The sequence below is a fragment of the Cebidichthys violaceus genome, unplaced genomic scaffold (genome assembly GCF_023349555.1).
Source record: "Cebidichthys violaceus isolate CVI_PGR_0920_01 unplaced genomic scaffold, fCebVio1.0.p SCAF_6, whole genome shotgun sequence".
Taxonomy (NCBI): domain Eukaryota; kingdom Metazoa; phylum Chordata; class Actinopteri; order Perciformes; family Stichaeidae; genus Cebidichthys; species Cebidichthys violaceus.
This window is the reverse complement of record NW_027176816.1, coordinates 2,631,658-2,648,928: the sequence shown is the minus strand read 5'-3', so window position 1 is coordinate 2,648,928 and position 17,271 is coordinate 2,631,658. Positions and strand designations below refer to the sequence as shown.

At 41.4% G+C, this 17,271-nt stretch overlaps 2 protein-coding genes across 3 annotated transcripts; one reads left to right on the top strand and one right to left on the bottom strand.

Moving 5' to 3' along the window:
• The first annotated feature begins 616 nt into the window (after positions 1-616).
• On the top strand, positions 617-5,680 carry coq10a (coenzyme Q10A). Its single transcript, XM_068733775.1, has 5 exons — positions 617-1,208; positions 2,083-2,232; positions 2,332-2,524; positions 2,768-2,869; positions 3,320-5,680. Exons 1-5 carry the CDS (start codon positions 1,072-1,074, stop codon positions 3,485-3,487), a joined length of 750 nt encoding a protein of 249 aa, XP_068589876.1. The 5' UTR covers positions 617-1,071; the 3' UTR covers positions 3,488-5,680.
• A 587-nt stretch (positions 5,681-6,267) lies between these two features.
• On the bottom strand, positions 6,268-17,184 carry cs (citrate synthase). Of its 2 annotated transcripts, none has more exons than XM_068733773.1 (11): positions 17,036-17,184; positions 14,322-14,372; positions 13,991-14,098; positions 12,366-12,431; positions 11,721-11,852; positions 10,930-11,118; positions 10,626-10,825; positions 9,863-9,992; positions 9,434-9,535; positions 8,414-8,623; positions 6,268-8,310 (listed from the first exon to the last, which is right to left on the bottom strand). In XM_068733773.1, exons 1-11 carry the CDS (start codon positions 17,084-17,086, stop codon positions 8,140-8,142), a joined length of 1,410 nt encoding a protein of 469 aa, XP_068589874.1. In that variant the 5' UTR covers positions 17,087-17,184; the 3' UTR covers positions 6,268-8,139. The 2 variants fall into 2 exon arrangements, with proteins under 2 accessions (XP_068589874.1, XP_068589875.1); XM_068733774.1 differs by lacking the exon at positions 17,036-17,184 and adding an exon at positions 14,821-14,824 and having other exon boundaries at positions 14,322-14,374.
• Between the last annotated feature and the right edge of the window lie 87 nt (positions 17,185-17,271).

Genomic DNA, 17,271 nt, shown 5'->3' with positions numbered 1-17,271 from the left:
AGTGGGGAAATGTACAGGATTAGTGGATAGTGAAAACAAGAGACAGTAAAAAAACAAGATAAAAACAATTATTATAAATAAGTAATAAACAGTAAAGAATATTTACTAAGTAAAAAAGTAAAAATCCCCAATAGTTAAAATATAACTAAAAATATGATATATACAGACAGAATATGTTTTTATTGCACAGTGTTTATATATAATAATATGATTATAACAACATTATTATTATTATAATAATCATATTATTAATAATATTTACAAATGTAAAAACGTTTTTGAAAATGTTCCTTAATTTAGAAGTTGCCACATCCGGTAAAATTAATAATATGCTGACTCTTTTATTTAGCGTTTAAACAAAAATGTGTTTTGTTATTGCTATAAAATAGACCTATAACTAAATAAATCTAGTTATTGTTTTGATCTTACATGTTTAAAAGAAATGAAATTATACAATACAAATACACAAATTAAATCCCTTAAAAATATTATTATTATTGATATTATTAATAAACTTATACTCTGAAACTGCACACTCCGGTACAGTAGGTGGCGGTATGCTTCTATTCAAGCTGGTTTCGATCCGCCAATCAATTTAGAGAAGAAGACGAAGAAGAAAGGAACAGCTTGTCCCACCGGCGTTTTATTTAGGCACAAGAAGGTCGTTGGCGGTTGGGCGGTATTTAAACGATATTTAAAACCAAAACTACCCCCACATAATTTAATTGTATTGCGAGTGTGTGGATCGAAACGTGGAGTGATGCGAGTATTGTCAGGGGAAAAAAAGAGGAACGCGGCTTTATGTCGCGTTTAGCTCGTCCGGGCTCGTTATGAAACCGTGTTAGCGAACGTTGGCTAACGTTGGCAGCTAACTGACGTTACCGAAACTAACGTTGGTTACGCCGACAGCTCTAAAAGCGGCAGGAGGGCGTTGTTGAAGTGACTAAAATCAACTAGCTAGTTATTCGGCTATTAGCTACAACTACACCGACGTTGGCATTGCTATACCCACACGGAAGCAGGGTGTTTGGACCGGATCTTTGAATCCCAGGATCTATCTTCGCTGATTTGATGGCAGCCACGGCCAGTGCCCGGCGGTTGCCCATGGGTGTGCGGACGTTTAGTGACTTTCTCCAGATCGCCTCCGTGGGCTCCCCTCGCTCGTGTCTCACGGGGGTGCAGAGAGGATGCCTGCGACAGAGCATTAGGTAAGCGAGACACAGCGAGTCCTACAAAACGGAGTCAATGACAACCGTCTCTTTTTGGACCGAAGGGTAGAAGAGAGGGAAGGTTACAAGCTAACTTTATCACGGTTGACGTATTTATGTTATCACTAAAGTGTGACAATTCTCCATTAAGGCAAGGACTTTGATATCCTGGTAGCTAATGTCACCGTTTGTAGTTGATAGTTCATAATACATACATATTCAAGCAAAAGACACCTACACCGTTGATGATGTCGAGTTTGAAAATGTCTGTTACAAGATGGTTTATTCTTTTTCTTGCATAAATAAACATTACAATTGTATTGTAATTGATGTAAGTATTATGTAATGTAAGACGGAAAAAGTTAGGGTACAACATACTTCATCCGCATTTGACCAAGTTGAATGAGAGCCAGAAATCACGTGATAGTTTATTTTAAGTATTTTTCATGATTTTATCCCTTCCTCATAAATATGTTACTGCAGAACTACCGTATGATATCGTGATGTTATCAGAAGGCAATGTCAGCTGTCTCTATTGCCAGTAAGTAGTGATGCATCAGCCAGTGTATAGAATAAACAGGTTACATACTGGAGGACACGTTGCTAAGAGGTAGCCTGAGTGGGTGTCAAATTACAGACCTTTTTGCTATTCACATAAAAGGCCCAACTCAGAAAACACCAGCACAGTCACAGCACAGGGACCTTCCACTGCCTCCTGGTTCAGCATATTGTGTGTTCTCTCATTGACTTTAGTATCTAGAAAAGGGGGACGTAGTGGGCCTTTTATGTTGATGTTGTGGAACTGTGCCCGTGGCACGTTGCACTCTTTCCAGAATGTGGCTCAGAGAAAAAAATATTTCTCTTAACTTTTTAGGCACTTGTCGTCATGCGGCATTTTGATGACGAGAACTCCCAAAGTGCTTTGCCTTCAAGACTGGGACACCATGACAGCTGTTCCTCAAAGCAGAAACTTCATCAGTTTCACCAACAAAAGGAAGGAGTACTCCGAGCGTAGGATACTTGGGTAATTATCCACTATGTGCTACTAATAACCATCACTTATGTGTTGTTTTTATTCCTCAACCGTGCAATGCTTTTATTTTTTTTTATTTTTTTGTCATAGCTTTTCTATGCAGGAAATGCATGATGTGGTAGCCAATGTTGACGACTACAAGAACTTTGTGCCGTGGTGTAAGAAGTCCCAGACCATCATGAAAAGAGCGGGCCACTCCAAAGCCCAGCTTGAAGTCGGGTTCCCTCCGGTGGTGGAGAGATACACGTCTATGATCACTTGTGTCCGGCCTCATCTAGTCAAAGTAAGTGCCAGGAGCTTCACAGAGTCTCGTCAGTCCTGTGAATGATTTCATATCGGATGTTTAACGTGATATCTGTGGGATGGCATGGTTGTATTTGATATTGCTGCAATGTGAATACGTTTAAATGTCAGCACCTGACTGAAAGCAACGCTGTCTTGAGTAATGTTTGTGATGCCAACAAGCAGCCATTGTTTAAAAGTCTCATTTCTAATGACAGAATGTCTCCTCTGGGTTGATTTTTAGGCAGTGTGTACGGATGGAAAGCTATTCAATCACCTGGAGACGATATGGCGCTTTAGTCCTGGTATTCCTGGTTACCCTCGCACCTGCACCGTAGACTTTTCTGTAAGTAGCCTGCAGCTTGCTTCCTGTGGTGAAAACACTTTATTGCCAAAAGTTAGATGAGGAGCTCAATACCGTTCTCAAGTCTGTACGGTAAATATGAAGCTTTAGCGTAGCTTTGCATAAAGACTGTAAGTAGAGGGAGACAGTTAGCCTGCCTAGACATGTCCAAACAGCTCGTTCTAGTTTTTCGGGTGGTTACATGTGGGACTATTTCTTTTTCGTGTGCTGTGGCTTTTCTGGAATCTCCTCTCCGGGGCGAGACACCAGGAAGTCTGCTCGACGAAGCTTTACATGAGTGATATCGCTGAACAAGAAAGCAAATAAACATGTTTTCCAAAATGTTGACCTATTCCTATTCAAACTATTGTATAGTTGCCGTATTTTATGACTTGTCTACTCTCTGTCATATCCTAAAGAGATTTTTTTTTTTTTTTTTTGTATCTTTGACAGATATCTTTTGAGTTCCGCTCTTTGCTGCACTCCCAGTTAGCCACCATGTTCTTCGATGAGGTCGTAAAGCAGAATGTCGCTGCGTTCGAGCGGCGAGCCGGTAAGCTCTACGGCCCAGAGACTCGGATCCCGCGAGAGCTGATGTTTCACGAGGTGCATCAGACGTGAACTCAGCAGCCGTCTGTTCTCATCTGGCCTTAAACCATACCAACCTTTTAGTCCCTTTATCAAACCAAACCTGCATGATGCTTCTTAGCCGCCCATCCCTTCAAGACCCCTCCAGCGCGACATAGACATCCTGGCCAACTCTAGTAAGCGTTACGTTGGAATTCCTGCCTCAACACACTCTAGTTTATCTCCTCTGTCCACTTTCTGTCTACCTCCACTTAAAGGATGCTTGTTAATCAGAAGGAACCCACCTTAGCTCTCGCTTCCATGGCAGTTACAAGCTATATTTGTGTAAACAAAACCGTAAATCATTGCAACATCATGTTGGTAGACTGGACTATTATTTAAAAAGAAAAGCACAGTGACACTAAACCAAACCGCCTTTATTATTTTTTTTTAGAAAAAGGCACAGACTTTCGCTCTCGACGGGGATCAAGTTTTGTCGTTCACTGTGATCTCACAGTTCTATTCCACACTGACACGATATCAAATCTCAGTGTTCACTCTTTAGTTTAGCTTCAGCTGCTCATACCGTATAAGGAAAGCTTAATCTTTGCCTCTACTTTCACCATTTACATTCATTTCAAAGTATATTGTTTGACATATAGTACGTATCCTAGTGCAAAACGATAATTCATCTCATCCTTTTTAATTTATTCATCCCTACTGTTTTATTGGGGTTCACATTAATGCGCCATGTTGGGGCGTTGCATGTTGCTGTATGTTGGGACAGTATCATTGAAGTGCAACATTTCTCACAGGGAAGAAAGGTCATTTTTTCATTGGTCGGCTGTTCCCTCGATTCACTTGAGGTTTGGGACATTTTGCTTTAATTTGGACGTTGATGTGCTGTGAGAATTGTGTTTTTGGACATTGAGACTTGGCCTGCCAAATTTTAATAATGTCTTATTTTACAGCCCAGAACAAGTAACTATTAGGTGATAAACGGAGGCGAATAAATGGGATTACAATTGTAGATCTTATATCTTTTCCAGGTTATCACTAAATGATCACAGACATTCTTTTGATGAGCTGAGTTATACAGCTGCCGTGTTAACATCAATATGTAAAACATGCTGTAAACGTTTCCCGACTCTGCGTTTTGTATTTTACAGTTCACAGAAGGGTGTTACATTTCTATCGTGTACATTGTTGCTTTAAAATATACTCGAGGGCTGCAGAATAAAACATTATCAATCATTGATCATTGTCTATGGGTTTCATGCTTATTTTCTGGGAAGTTCAGCTTTTACTTCTATGCATTGATGTAACTAAGAGAGGCAAAGATAGTGTTTTATGGTTTGCAATATTCGTGCGTGACTTAATTAAGTTGTGATTTATGTTTCATGTATAAGCAGCCCGTGGCTTTATTCCACCATAACGGACTCCTGAAGTTCGTTGATTGTATATCTGCCATGTTGACCATGTTCAAGTTGCAAAATGTCAACGGAAGAAGTCGGCGTGACCTTCCTCATAACAGGCAGAGCGCTACGGTCACATGCTCCAAGTCTCACACCCCAATAAAACATTTGAGTATTTTCAAAGCTGTGTTTCGTCCTCAACGCCGACGTGTTTTACCTTCTTTGTTGGTACGGTCGCTGGACGTGAAGGACAGTTAATCATCAATGCATGAAGAATGTTAATTAAATCACTGTGACTTAAAAAAAGAAAGATCACAGTCCAACTTTTAAAAAGATTGTAAAATGTTACGAGTGATGTATCTTTATGAATTAATATAGACCAAGTCTATTTAATACCATATTAGAATTCTATTAAGGCATGGTGCTTATATTGTCAGCAATGTTGCATCTTGTAAGAATGCATTTGAACTCCCTTTAAGTTTGTTTTTCTTTTTCCTAGAAATCTTTTATTTTCAGTACGTTGCCGAAAGATTGAATTTCTTGCCAAGTTGTATTGTAGCTGCCAAAACATTCAAAAACGATTTCAATATAAGTCAAAGAAATATTTAGAGTATTATATGATCAGCTCAGCTCTCCATCCCCACAGTAACAGTCTAGTATGTACATAGAGAAGGAGGCGTGTCACTGTCACTGGCTGAAGAGTTGCTACAACAGAATATATTATTTTGCTCTTAATCTTGCACTTTTTTTCTGTTGCAAGCTTAAATGTGTCCTTGTAAATACTGTGTGTATTTCAGAGCTCTGTTATTTAAATAAAAAAAGGTGTAATTTGTTCCTCTGTGTGCAGTTTTTTTTTAAACTTGTAAAGAAACACATTTAGAAGAAGCACTGCTGAACTTTAACACCACAAACGGTGTCAGAGGGCGGACGCGGCTCTTCAAAAGGCAGCTGACCGGCACGAGAAACCAGAGCAGGGTGATGGTATTTGGGACAGTTATTAATAACAGCAAATAGTAGAGCTGGGTGTTTGGAGCTATCTTCTTTCTCAATCATGTCAATTGTATTTATTATACAAAACTCAGGCCTAACCAAACGTATGTTGTCACAGAGGAAGATACAGAAGTGAATACATGAGGGCTAATGGTGTACCAGGAATATTAGATTTTTGTCTCTGGGCATTCAAAATGTTATTGTCTGATGCTGCATGTCTCAGCAGGAGTGACGCAAAGTTGACAGAGTAAATAGACAGTCTGCTTTATAATTAGACATGATGGGCACGACCCTGACCTCACTCTACAGTGGTTGCGTATGCAGATCAGTTAGAAATATCACATAATTGGAATAGTCTCCTTAAAGTGAGAGCAAAGGACTTATTTTACAGGCCCCTTTCTATACTTTTAAGAAAATGAGACACTCCGAAAATGTTAATAAAAACCTTTATTCTTTTTCTTATTTTTTTTTTGTTAGATTTTCCTCAAGTTTACCTTGCCCTTTTTGACACATCCAGCCCCGATCCCAAAGTGTTTCTCTGATGAATCCACCTGCACCGAATACTCCCAGTTATCATGTCCAACCCTTCCTCTACGATCAAAATAACCACGTCTCTTGAACAACCCACAAGGAAAAACTACAAAAAAACAAAACACGCCTGATAAGAGCCAGAAGGAAGATGGTAGCAGAGCAGAGATCCAAACATCCGAGTGAATCACTGACCAACACAGCAAGAGTGCTTTGGGGGAAAGAAAAAGAAAGGATGCAAGAATTTAAACTACACAAAAATGGAGTGTTGACAAACCCAGAACTTAAGAGCAAGCTTGAAACATTCAAGTGAAACACCTGAAAAACAGCACCGGCTAAGCCCACAGAGCAAGGCAAGAAATCGTGTATATACAAGATAGCTGCAGGTTGTCTTTTTGTTCGTTGTCAGAGTGTCACAGTGAGGCTGGACACTACATTGTTGGTAAACTACGGTAATCATTGTGGTCATTACAAGCAAGTGATCGCACAGAGCTCATACATTCAAGCTATACATATATATACCTATGTACACAAAGTATAAATAAAACCACAAAATGAGAACCCGAAGATTATAGTTTTATACATTTTCAACACCAAAAAAAACCTCTGTAAAAGAGACACAATCAACCTGGGGGGGTCCTCTACTGCTACAAATTAGGAAATCCAATCAAGCAAGTGCTCATTTTGGAGTAGTTGATGTTTAAAGCGCTCTCTTGTGGGGATTAAGTCACAAACATACACTCAAATAAGACATGACTTGTACAAATACAGCCCCCCGATCTCACTTTGTTTGATTCAAGCTTGCTCTTAAGGATTTACTACAGGCTGCCAATTACAACACCCTTTGTCTTTACTGTCACTGTACATTCTGCATTCCCCACCACTCAGGAGACCTCTTGAGCAGAGAACTATTAAAAAAAACAGGAAGAATAATTTCTATATAGACATATCAGTTATTTTGATCATAGAGGCAATACAGGTCATCATTTAAAAAAAAAAGAAAAAAGAAAACTACAAGTTGGAGGAAACAGGAGGGACCAACGATTTAAAGGGGCAGTATCTTTTAACCAATTTTTCACGATTTCTGAATATCTATCTTGAACAGCTGGTTAATTTTTATTGGTTAGGACCTTAATTGTAAGCTGGAGTGTTCATAAATGGGAGTGAAACACATGGATAGACTGGGAGGGACGACATCTGGGAACGTTGCATAGAAGAAACTAACTGGGGAGCCTTAATTGGAGGAAAAGGGTCTTTTGCTTGGGGATATCCTTTAAAACAAAATTACTGGATTAGCCGAAAAAAAAGCAAAGGTCGAGTCACGTATTTAACTTTAGATCTTTAAACAAATACAGAAGGAAGCGTTTATTCACTTCCACAATTCCCTTTGGATGCTGCTGCTTAGTCATAGTTCAGACCCGGTGCCCAGTGACAAACACACAGACGCTGCACAGGGGATGCTAGCAGACTTATAATGGTACATTGTTGGAGCCTACTATAGGGTACATTTATGCGTCTGAAGTTTTGGAGACCTTATGGGAAAACTTGTCTTTTAAACTAAACGCACTCAAACACTAAATAGTGTGACGTTTTTTTAATTTAAAAAAAGGCCCTTCTTTTCTGAAATGACATTAAAAGCGTACTGTCTCTTTGAATCCCTGGGGTTGGAAATGACAGGGGGTCAACCACTTATGTCTGCCTTTTGATGTTTCCACCTCCTCCCCACCCTTCACACTAACACCCCCCCCCCCCAGCTCTTTCTCAGGTGGTTCTTCAGCCGGACTTGGCTCCCACCAGTGTCATCAGTCCATCTGTGCTCATGGACTTGGGGCGCTCCAAGGGGAAGCCCAGGGCTCTACTCCACACCAGCTGAGCCAACACGCCGAGGGCTCGGGACACGCCGAACAGCACGGTGTAGTAATTCATCTCGCTCATTCCGTAGTACTGCAGACAGAGGAGAGAGAGAGAGAGAGAGAGTCAGGCCCGTCGGGGGTCTGTAGTTGCCGCCACAGGATGACGGGTGCGTGATCTACCACATGTCTCTCACCTGCAGCAGCACTCCGCTGTGGGCGTCCACATTGGGCCAGGGGTTCTTGGCCTTGCCCTGCTCCAGGAGAACGTTGGGCACGATCTTGTACAGCTGGGCCACCATCTTGAACATGGGGTCGTTGGGCAAGTGCTTCAGGGCAAACTCTCGCTGACAGGTGTAACGTGGGTCAGTCTTCCTCAGGACAGCGTGGCCATAGCCTGGCACAACCTACGAAGAGAGACGACAACACTTTAGATTACATGTGAACACATCATGAAAACAGTGTAATTTATTTTCACTGAACAGAGCCTGAACGCATCATAATGTAACTCAGCGCTTCCCAAACTTTTTAGGCCACGCACCCCCTTCTACATCCCCACCGGGTTCACGCACCCCCAAATCCCCAATACCTTTATTAAATAAATAAATAAATAAATAAATAAATAAATAAATAAATAAATAAAATTTAAAAAAAAAAGCAACAGAGCCTATTTATAGCCGCATAAAAATCGGACCAATGACAGAACAGTTTGCTCGCGTGCGGCGTTTGTTGACAAGATGTTGCAGTGTGAACACAAACCGAACAAAGGGGCAACTGCAACATTGTATCATATTAATCCCTGAATCGGAACAAAGCAAACAAACTACAGGTGTGAAAATGCCCCGAAACACTGCAACAAAGTCTCAATAAATTTCAGTTACACAAGGCGTCATTTTTAAAGAGCAATAAGGATGGCGAGGACACACGCACAGGCTCAGAGCCTGTGCCGCCGAAAAGGTAACGGACACCAGAAGATTGGCCAGATTGTCTGCAAGTAGACTCGTCTTAGGCGATTGTGTGAGGTAGCCCCTTTCTTGCTATTCTGTAACTGACCAGATATGAAGCCCGTAGTGCGCGTTTTGTAGACCCAACACATGAATGAGACTGCAGTTGTTTTGGGCGGTTTTGTAACTCCTCCAATTTCGATATTATCCGTACGGATCAACGACAGTACATTACAACACTTCTAGAGTTGGTAGAGGAACTGGTGTCTTCACCCTTCCAGACTTCAGAGTGTTCCAGATGTAATCCCTCATCTTCTCATCAGACACCTCTCCTCCCAACTCCTTCTGCAGGGCAGTCAGCCACACCAGTACCTCCTGTGAGATGCAGAATAAAACACAGTCATTATACACAATAAACATTCATTCCTAATAACAGAATGCACACGATTCAGACTTTTCCTTGATATTATATGAGCTTGTGCTGCATTTCAGTAAGAAATACTACGACAGGGAAATGTGTCTCATAATAATACTAAAGATATGTTCAAGTGTCCCAGTAAGACATGAAAACCATAAAACCAAAGCAGCAAAATGTCGCCTGTGAAAGAAATGCCTACTGGGAGACTAGTCGAGGGACGTCGATAAACACGGCCTTTAGCAGAATTGCATTTTCGTGAAAATAATGATTTGCTTGGTACGAACCTGATTAGCGAGGCCATGCAGAGGACCAGCCAGACCGTTCATGGCAGCGCTGAAGGAAAGGTAGGGGTCAGACAGCGCACTGCCCACCAGGTGGCTGGTATGTGCACTGACATTACCTCCTTCGTGGTCACTGGAACATCACGAAACAAATATATACATTCAAATTAAAACAAAACAAAAAGTGACATCTTGTCTGAGATTAAACTGGCATCCACTACATTTCAACAGCGAGTGGCAAACTGCTATCAAATCACTGATTTTAATGTAAAGGATCTATTTACCTGGTTGGTTTAAAAGTGAAATGCATTACTACCTTTGATAGCAGGTTCTGCTTGGTAAGTAGGTCTGACGCCTAATAAAACTACAGGTTGTGTAAAATGATATCACCCAGTATTTATTACTTTGATAACAGTAGAAGTTGCACCACACAAACTTTGACTGACAGGCCCGTGCATGGCATGGCTAAACAAGACCAATCATGTGAGGTGCCTTGAGATAAACTGAACAGTGTATAAAGGTCTAAATGTAGATGTTTTTACAGCGTAGCTCTAGAGATGACAGGCTTTAGCGACACAAGGGTTACTAGAGTCAAATAACACTCATTACTTTAGTATCAAATGTTATTGAAGTATAATATTAGACAGGTTTTTCAGTTGCTTGCTTTACCAAAGCATTACCCCCCCCCCAATGCTCCTCATCTCCAACAAAAACCTACAAACTCAAACTCTAGTTGATAATGTGACAGGTGAGCTTGAAGTTGCACCTGTGGATGGTGAGGTAGAGCCTCATCAGCTCAGTGAACTGGGCATCGCTGTAGCCCAGCATGTTGGTGAAGTTGTGGGACCAGTCCAGGTTTGAGTCGATGGCTCCGATGCTGCTGCCTTCGCGGTACAGGTTGCGGTAGATCTTGGCGGCAATGCAGGGCAGCTTGGCGATCAAATCCATGGAGTCTTCATAGACAAACTAAGAGAACCAAACACAAAAAGGGATGAACTAAAGTAAACGGCAAACAAGCCACCACACCGGTTTAAGATGAGATTTCCATGCGAGTGTAGACGTAAACTCACCTCCCAGTACTTGGACTTGTGGACGCCCTCAGAATAAGCCCGGGCAAAGCTGCTCTCGCTGTTCAGAGCCGTGATGGCAGCACTGAACTGAGACATGGGGTGCAGGTTTGTGGGGAAATTATCCAGCATGGTGACAACGTGAGAGGGGAGGGCTGCTCTCTTCGCCCACTCTTTGGACACCCAGCTCACCTGGAGGAACAGGAGCACGCAATAGAGTTCACTCTCTCTGCTCTTTCAACGTCAAGATAAGATAACAAATGTGCTACGTGTGCATAAATTAAATTGTAACAGCAACCACAGTGCCAATGAAGCGGTGCAATGCTTTTACAAGTAGAAGGAAAATAGTTTGTTAGGGAGAAACTAACTTATCCTGCAGATGCATTAGAAAAGAACAGAGGGGTTAAGAGGTAAAAAGGTGAAGGCTTATCAGTCAGGTTACCCTCATATCACTCTTCAAAGACATAGCTGGCAGCAATAAAATGCTTATTTAAGAAAGGTAATGAAAGTGTCGTGTTCCCCAGTTATAAAGCAATCTTGAGTATATATGAGATGCTTTTCTGGAGTCATACATAATTGACAAAGTCGTCGGCAACAGTAATCATGTTGGCACTCACATTATCAAGCTACTCTTTGAACTGATCCAACATCTGTCACCTTCATCTAATATTCACGATTCTGCAGGAATATTTCATTTAGAAAATGCTGAAACATGGGGTGGATGAACAGCTGCACAGTCCTCCCTCATTACAACTTGTTTATCTTCGAAGCTCCAGCGCTGCTCTGCCACTCACCTGCTCCTCAGTGGGCACCTGTCCCGTGACCAGCAGCCAGAAGAGGCCCTCCGGCAGAGGCTCGTCACCGCCTGGACCTTTAGGCAGCAACTGCTGACACTCCGGAATGCTGTAGCCCCGGAAGCGGATGCCCTGTGTGTCAATGGAGAGAGAGAGAGAAATAAATAAATGATCCTGAAAAGCACCATCAAGTGAGTGATGACAAGCTGCCAACATGAGCTCTGACTCTACCATTTAATATGTTATTGCATGTGGTGGCCTGTTAAAAAAAAAAGGCAGGGTTGGTAATGTTCTTCAAAAATCTTTTTTTTTGTGTTAAAATTCTAATTACACCCTGACAGCAATCAATGAATCAAATGCTCTGACAGCCATTGCTGCAAGCGTCTTTCATTGGCAAAGAGTTGGCAACACTGGGTTGGATTTTTCGGTTGGATAGTTTTTAAAGTCCAGGGTACTTTAGTTTTTCCAGTTGACAAACCAAGTCTTTAACAAGATATATGGCTCTGCCCCTGAAAGCTCTCAGCTTAATTAAAAAAGAGAAATCAAGATAAGAGCCTTTGGGGCAGGCTAATCTACCAAAAAGCCAAGAGCCTTAAAATGATAAAACCACCTGAAGGCTTTGTGCCACTTTTGAGGCAAACTGACCTCATCAGGATCCAAGACGGAGGTCTCGTACACCAGACCCTTCATGCCCCTCATACCTCCATAGACCTGTGGATGAAAACACAAGCATATTAGTGGCATTGCATACTGAAAACTGTCTTGTTATTACCATGTATACAGTTCTGTGTTTGCAGTAACAACAGTTACGTAACATTGGACCTTTAAAGACAAAATCCTCTGAATGAAGCTCAACAACAGCCAATTTTGTCAATGGCTGCCAAGTCTTTTACAAATGATTGTTATCGATGAATTCAACAATTATTTTTTTTGATTAGGCAATTAATCTAATGATTTTTAATTCAAGATTAGCATACAAATTAACTTACTCCAAATAAATATCTTGTCCAAGTCATATTTTAATATTGTATTCTATCATATTCTCTTAAAAACACACAAATGTAACGAGAATATAGAGCGTATTTGACAGATGTCTAACTGGGCATCAAATTCAAAAGGATTGTTGTGAAGCATTGATTAATTGAAATCACTGTATGTTATAACGACCCTTCCTCTAAACTGGAGAATCAGTATATTTACTTAAGCACCTCACTTCAAACTTTAAGTGGTTTGGACATGGATGTATTTCATCCCTAGCGTAATATACAGTTAACATAATCAAGAGATTTACACACTGTAACGACAGTTTGTTACCTAAGTTTTAGTCATTTTCTCACTCTTACATGGCCGTTAAAGTAAACCAAAAATATCAAACGGGTGACTCACAATGTTGGATCACACGTTACTTTACTATAACAGCAGCGGTTGCAGAAATGACTCAACATGGGGGCGATGAAGAAACATTTAGAAAAGGAACGCGTTCCGCTTGTGGATGTCATGCTCTGGTCACGACCAAAGGAAAACGGGACATGGAGCCGCCTTGACAAAGCGCTGCGGGATGCTTTGGCTATCGGTTTGTGCGGGTGTGATAAGTCATGTCCAATTTGGAGAGCTTACAGAGCGCCTCATTGTCTGGTCTCTGTCTAAAATACTTCCGCACTAATGATGATTGAGTTTTTTTAGCTGCATCTTGTTTTTAAGGGGACATGCATGCTTTGACCGGGCGCAGCCATTCTTGCGACGTACTGACACGCGCTGCACAAACGGACGTAGTTTGGTAATGGGTGACCTCGATTACGTTGACGAATCTCACCCCAGCACTATTACAAAGAAAGGAAGAAAAAACCTAAATCCTACTCAACGTTAAAGTCAGAATGAGTAGGATTTGTCGGTTGCGGTTTGTAAACATAACATATAAAGTTGGTCCCTCTTCCCCGGCTCAAAGACACCAGAAGCGCCGGCCCCCTGACCACAGAGAAGATGCTCGCCAGCAGATTCTCTCTCATAATGGAACTAGCTTTGTCCACATGGCAGTATAGCTTCATACTGTGAACTCTGAGGGAGACGACCGATCAGTGATACCTGACGCAGTAAATGAGGCTGTGCAGGCCTAGACGGATTAGGTGACGCCAACATGCCCTCGTCTAATCCACATCATTGTAGATGGCCTAGATGCTCCTTCCTTCATTGACATAGTGGATCACAAGAATCTTGGCTTTGTCGGTTTATTCTGATCCTTTGATATATTTAACCCTCTAAGAGTCACTCACCATGTCAACAGAAACCTGTCCTATGTTGGTTTTGCCATACTGTTGTTTAAAGTTCTTGATCCTGGTCTGTTCTTTGGGGATGAGGTCTGCCAGAACATCCTTCAGATTCTGTAAAAAAGCACAACGTTCCATCAGCGAAGCCGTTGAACAAACATCTTGTCTTCCAAGAAAAACACATTCCTCCAATGTGAACTGGGGTTAAACAAACAGACTTTATGTAAACATTTTAGTAACTCAAGAGAACACAAACAAGTGTCTTATACTACAGCATATTAACCAGGTTATAATTTGAAGCAAGCAGACTACCCTGGAGTGAACGTAGTGTACTTACTGTTGTTGTTGCGCTGGCATTTCTGGCAGCCACAAGGAAGTAGGTGGCATTCTGCGGAGCAGACAAAATAAAAAGGACTTTGAGTATTAGAAGCAATACTAATATCATCACAAATCCTAATAAAAAAAGGTAAGGGCCACAGCAGCATCTCTAGGCTTCTAACACTCCTTACACATGAACCTAGACAACTTTGCAGCGGCTCAAGTCATAAGACACATATTTTCAGACCACATAGAGAACTACAGTTCTTTTTTATTGATGGTCCTCCAGCTAACGACATCTATGAACTAAATAAACAAAGACAGACTTTAAAACCAAAACATTTTCTAGTTCTTCAATTTATAATTTCAGATTATTTACGACCGCTTACCCTGCAGTACAACGCTACCAATTAAAAAGGGTCTAAATTATAAATCCTTCAACCCTCCCGTACAGCCTTGACAAGCACTTCCTCTCTAAAAATACCTCAAGTGTTTAACTATCTCCATTTTTATCCCTTTTGAATTGAGTTACTTTCTCATCTCAATTCATTCAGATTAATTGAGATGGGGTGAATAGGCAGATTAATACTAACAGCTGCAACGAGTAAGTGCCATGATGCATCGGGGATTACCCTGATCGTACGAACGCTGCTCTACTTCTATCAAACATCACAACGCGTGTCATTAAATAAAACCCAATGCCACACAATCAGGGCATTTTAATGGACTACCACATATACTAACATGCTTCACTGTGACTCACAAAAAAATGAGAAACAAGCAAGGTCAATAAAGACAATTTTATAAGCATAAAAATGACTAAGAAAAGTCTGGCAACATACAAATGATTTTCAATGTGTCCCATCTAGCTGAGCATTAATGATCGGCCGGCGTACATTTGCCAAGATGAGCTATGTGACAGAAAAAAAAGACTCCTTACACTGAGAGATCAAACATTTTTCTATGATAATTGGTGCCTTGGGTTCTTAAGCCTCGGACTGTTGCTGGAACAAGACTCGGGGATGTACGAGAGATTAAAAAAAAAAAAAACTACTGGCCCTGTTTCTGAAAGTGTTTGGAGGCTGGTAATCTCATTGAAAGCTCAGTGGTGAGAAGTTGAGCTCGCTGCTGCTCACCACTGAAACAAGACTCCTCTGTCAGATTATCAAAATTATCAATGGGGAAAAGGGGGAGGAGTCTGAGCCTCTGGGACAGGGGACAGCTGGCTCTGCTCACAATGGGATCCCCTCCTTGTAACCACAACTGGTAAAGCACCAACCAGGCTCACAGAAAAAACAAAAGGTAGGCTCTTGCGTCAGCACACACACACACACGACAAAGCTGAGAGAGAGATTATGTAACAGCTCAGGGCCTTAAATATAGAGCAGCAGTTTCACTCAATCACTCCCACCGTCCTGTTTGGGAGAAAGATGAGAGCAACTACACTGCTCAGAAGGGTATAGGAGTCAACCCAGAGGCTGTCACTTTAAGTTCTCTTAGGTAAACACATCTGAACATTAAACCTGCTTGAAGATACTTTGTTGATAGTAGGCAAAAACACAAAACTGGAATCATCTGAGTCAAGAAACCACATTGACAGTACCCCGATGCCCTCAGAGCATGAATCACATGACTATCATAAATAGTTCAGAAACCAAACATTTTATGGCCAAGAATAATATGCCGCTGCAAAACAGACCACTAACAAAACTTCTGAGCAAAGATTACAGTTGATAAGGGAGAAAGGGTGAGTGTTATATCTACATATTCCTAATTACATTACAAGACAGTGACAGGATTACAAACCCCCCAGTTTGAAAAAGGATTTGATCGCTGAATACTTTTTTTTGGGGGGGGGGGGGGTCTGTAGGGTCATTCGTTCAGTGTCAGCAATCTAGACTGAGAGGTCAGTGGAGTAAAACACTAGATTTCAGTCATTGGAAGATTACAGTCAGCACGTGGGGCAACTACCTTTAATCAATGATTGGAAGTGTTTCAGAGGGCTGGCCTGAACATGCAAAGCCTTGTGGTATCATCACAACATGTCAAGTTAATTATTAAAGCAATATTTTAAATCACACGATAAAATATCAAAAACTGAGATTATACACTTAAAAACTGACGTTGGATGTCTGAATCCAGACTAAAACACGTTGTTCCCACAGTGCTGTGTAACTTTTACATTTAGGAGAATCTCATCTAATGATGTGACGTTAGAGAATTGGCTGAAATGTTAACCTGAAGGTCGACCAGGGGTGTTGTGTTAGACGAAGTTTAATCCGTGTCAGTGGCCGATCAATAATAACAGTTATTTACTTATAACAAAAGAAACGGGACGTGGTTAGTCGTTCCCACTTAACACAGTCTAAGTCACTAACGTCTGGTTAAAGAAACATGTTCAGACAGGCGGTGACGATACCAGGCCAGCACAAGTAGCACGTTAGCTAACAGGAGACAAGTTCACAAACAGTACAACGTAAACGTTACCATTACAGCATCCAGATACAAAAACACCAAGAAATTGAGCAAACTCCTAAAAGCCGTTACACTGTTTACGCAATTATTAGCCAGGCTCTTAGTTAACAGCATTTCACAATGTGGTTGGCTAAGCTAGCTAATGATAGCTAGCTTGCCATTACCTCGCTAGCCCGCTAAACGACGGTTAGCTTCTGTAGATAGCATCAACAACTTTGACTTCTAAAGTGGCATTAAGGCCGTTTCAAGTCCTCTTACCTTTGAATTGAGCAGTTTAGGTGCTAACCTACTGACAGACAGAAAAGACATTGTGTCTGTGTTAATCTGTTATTTCCAATTGTTCTTTAAATCTATGGAAGCCGCTGCCAGTGCACCACGGAGCTGGTTGAAGGTGCCCCTCCAGAAAGCAGAAGGTTGAAGGGAGATTCAGGCCCGTGGTAGGAGCGACGTTGATTGGACGATGGGCTGGATCAGGCACAGTAGCGTAAAGAAAT

Excerpts from the sequence above, each read along its gene's own strand:
- coq10a (XM_068733775.1), top strand. The coding sequence starts at position 1,072 with ATGGCAGCCACGGCCAGTGCCCGGCGGTTGCCCATGGGTGTGCGGACG. Across the intron at positions 1,209-2,082 it reads TGCCTGCGACAGAGCATTAG|GCACTTGTCGTCATGCGGCA; the intron begins GTAAGCGAGACA and ends TTAACTTTTTAG. Across the intron at positions 2,233-2,331 it reads TCCGAGCGTAGGATACTTGG|CTTTTCTATGCAGGAAATGC; the intron begins GTAATTATCCAC and ends TTTTTGTCATAG.
- cs (XM_068733773.1), bottom strand. The coding sequence starts at position 17,086 with ATGTCTTTTCTGTCTGTCAGTAGGTTAGCACCTAAACTGCTCAATTCA. Across the intron at positions 9,993-10,625 it reads CTCTACCTCACCATCCACAG|TGACCACGAAGGAGGTAATG; the intron begins GTGCAACTTCAA and ends GTGATGTTCCAG. Across the intron at positions 8,311-8,413 it reads ACAGCGGAGTGCTGCTGCAG|TACTACGGAATGAGCGAGAT; the intron begins GTGAGAGACATG and ends CTCTGTCTGCAG.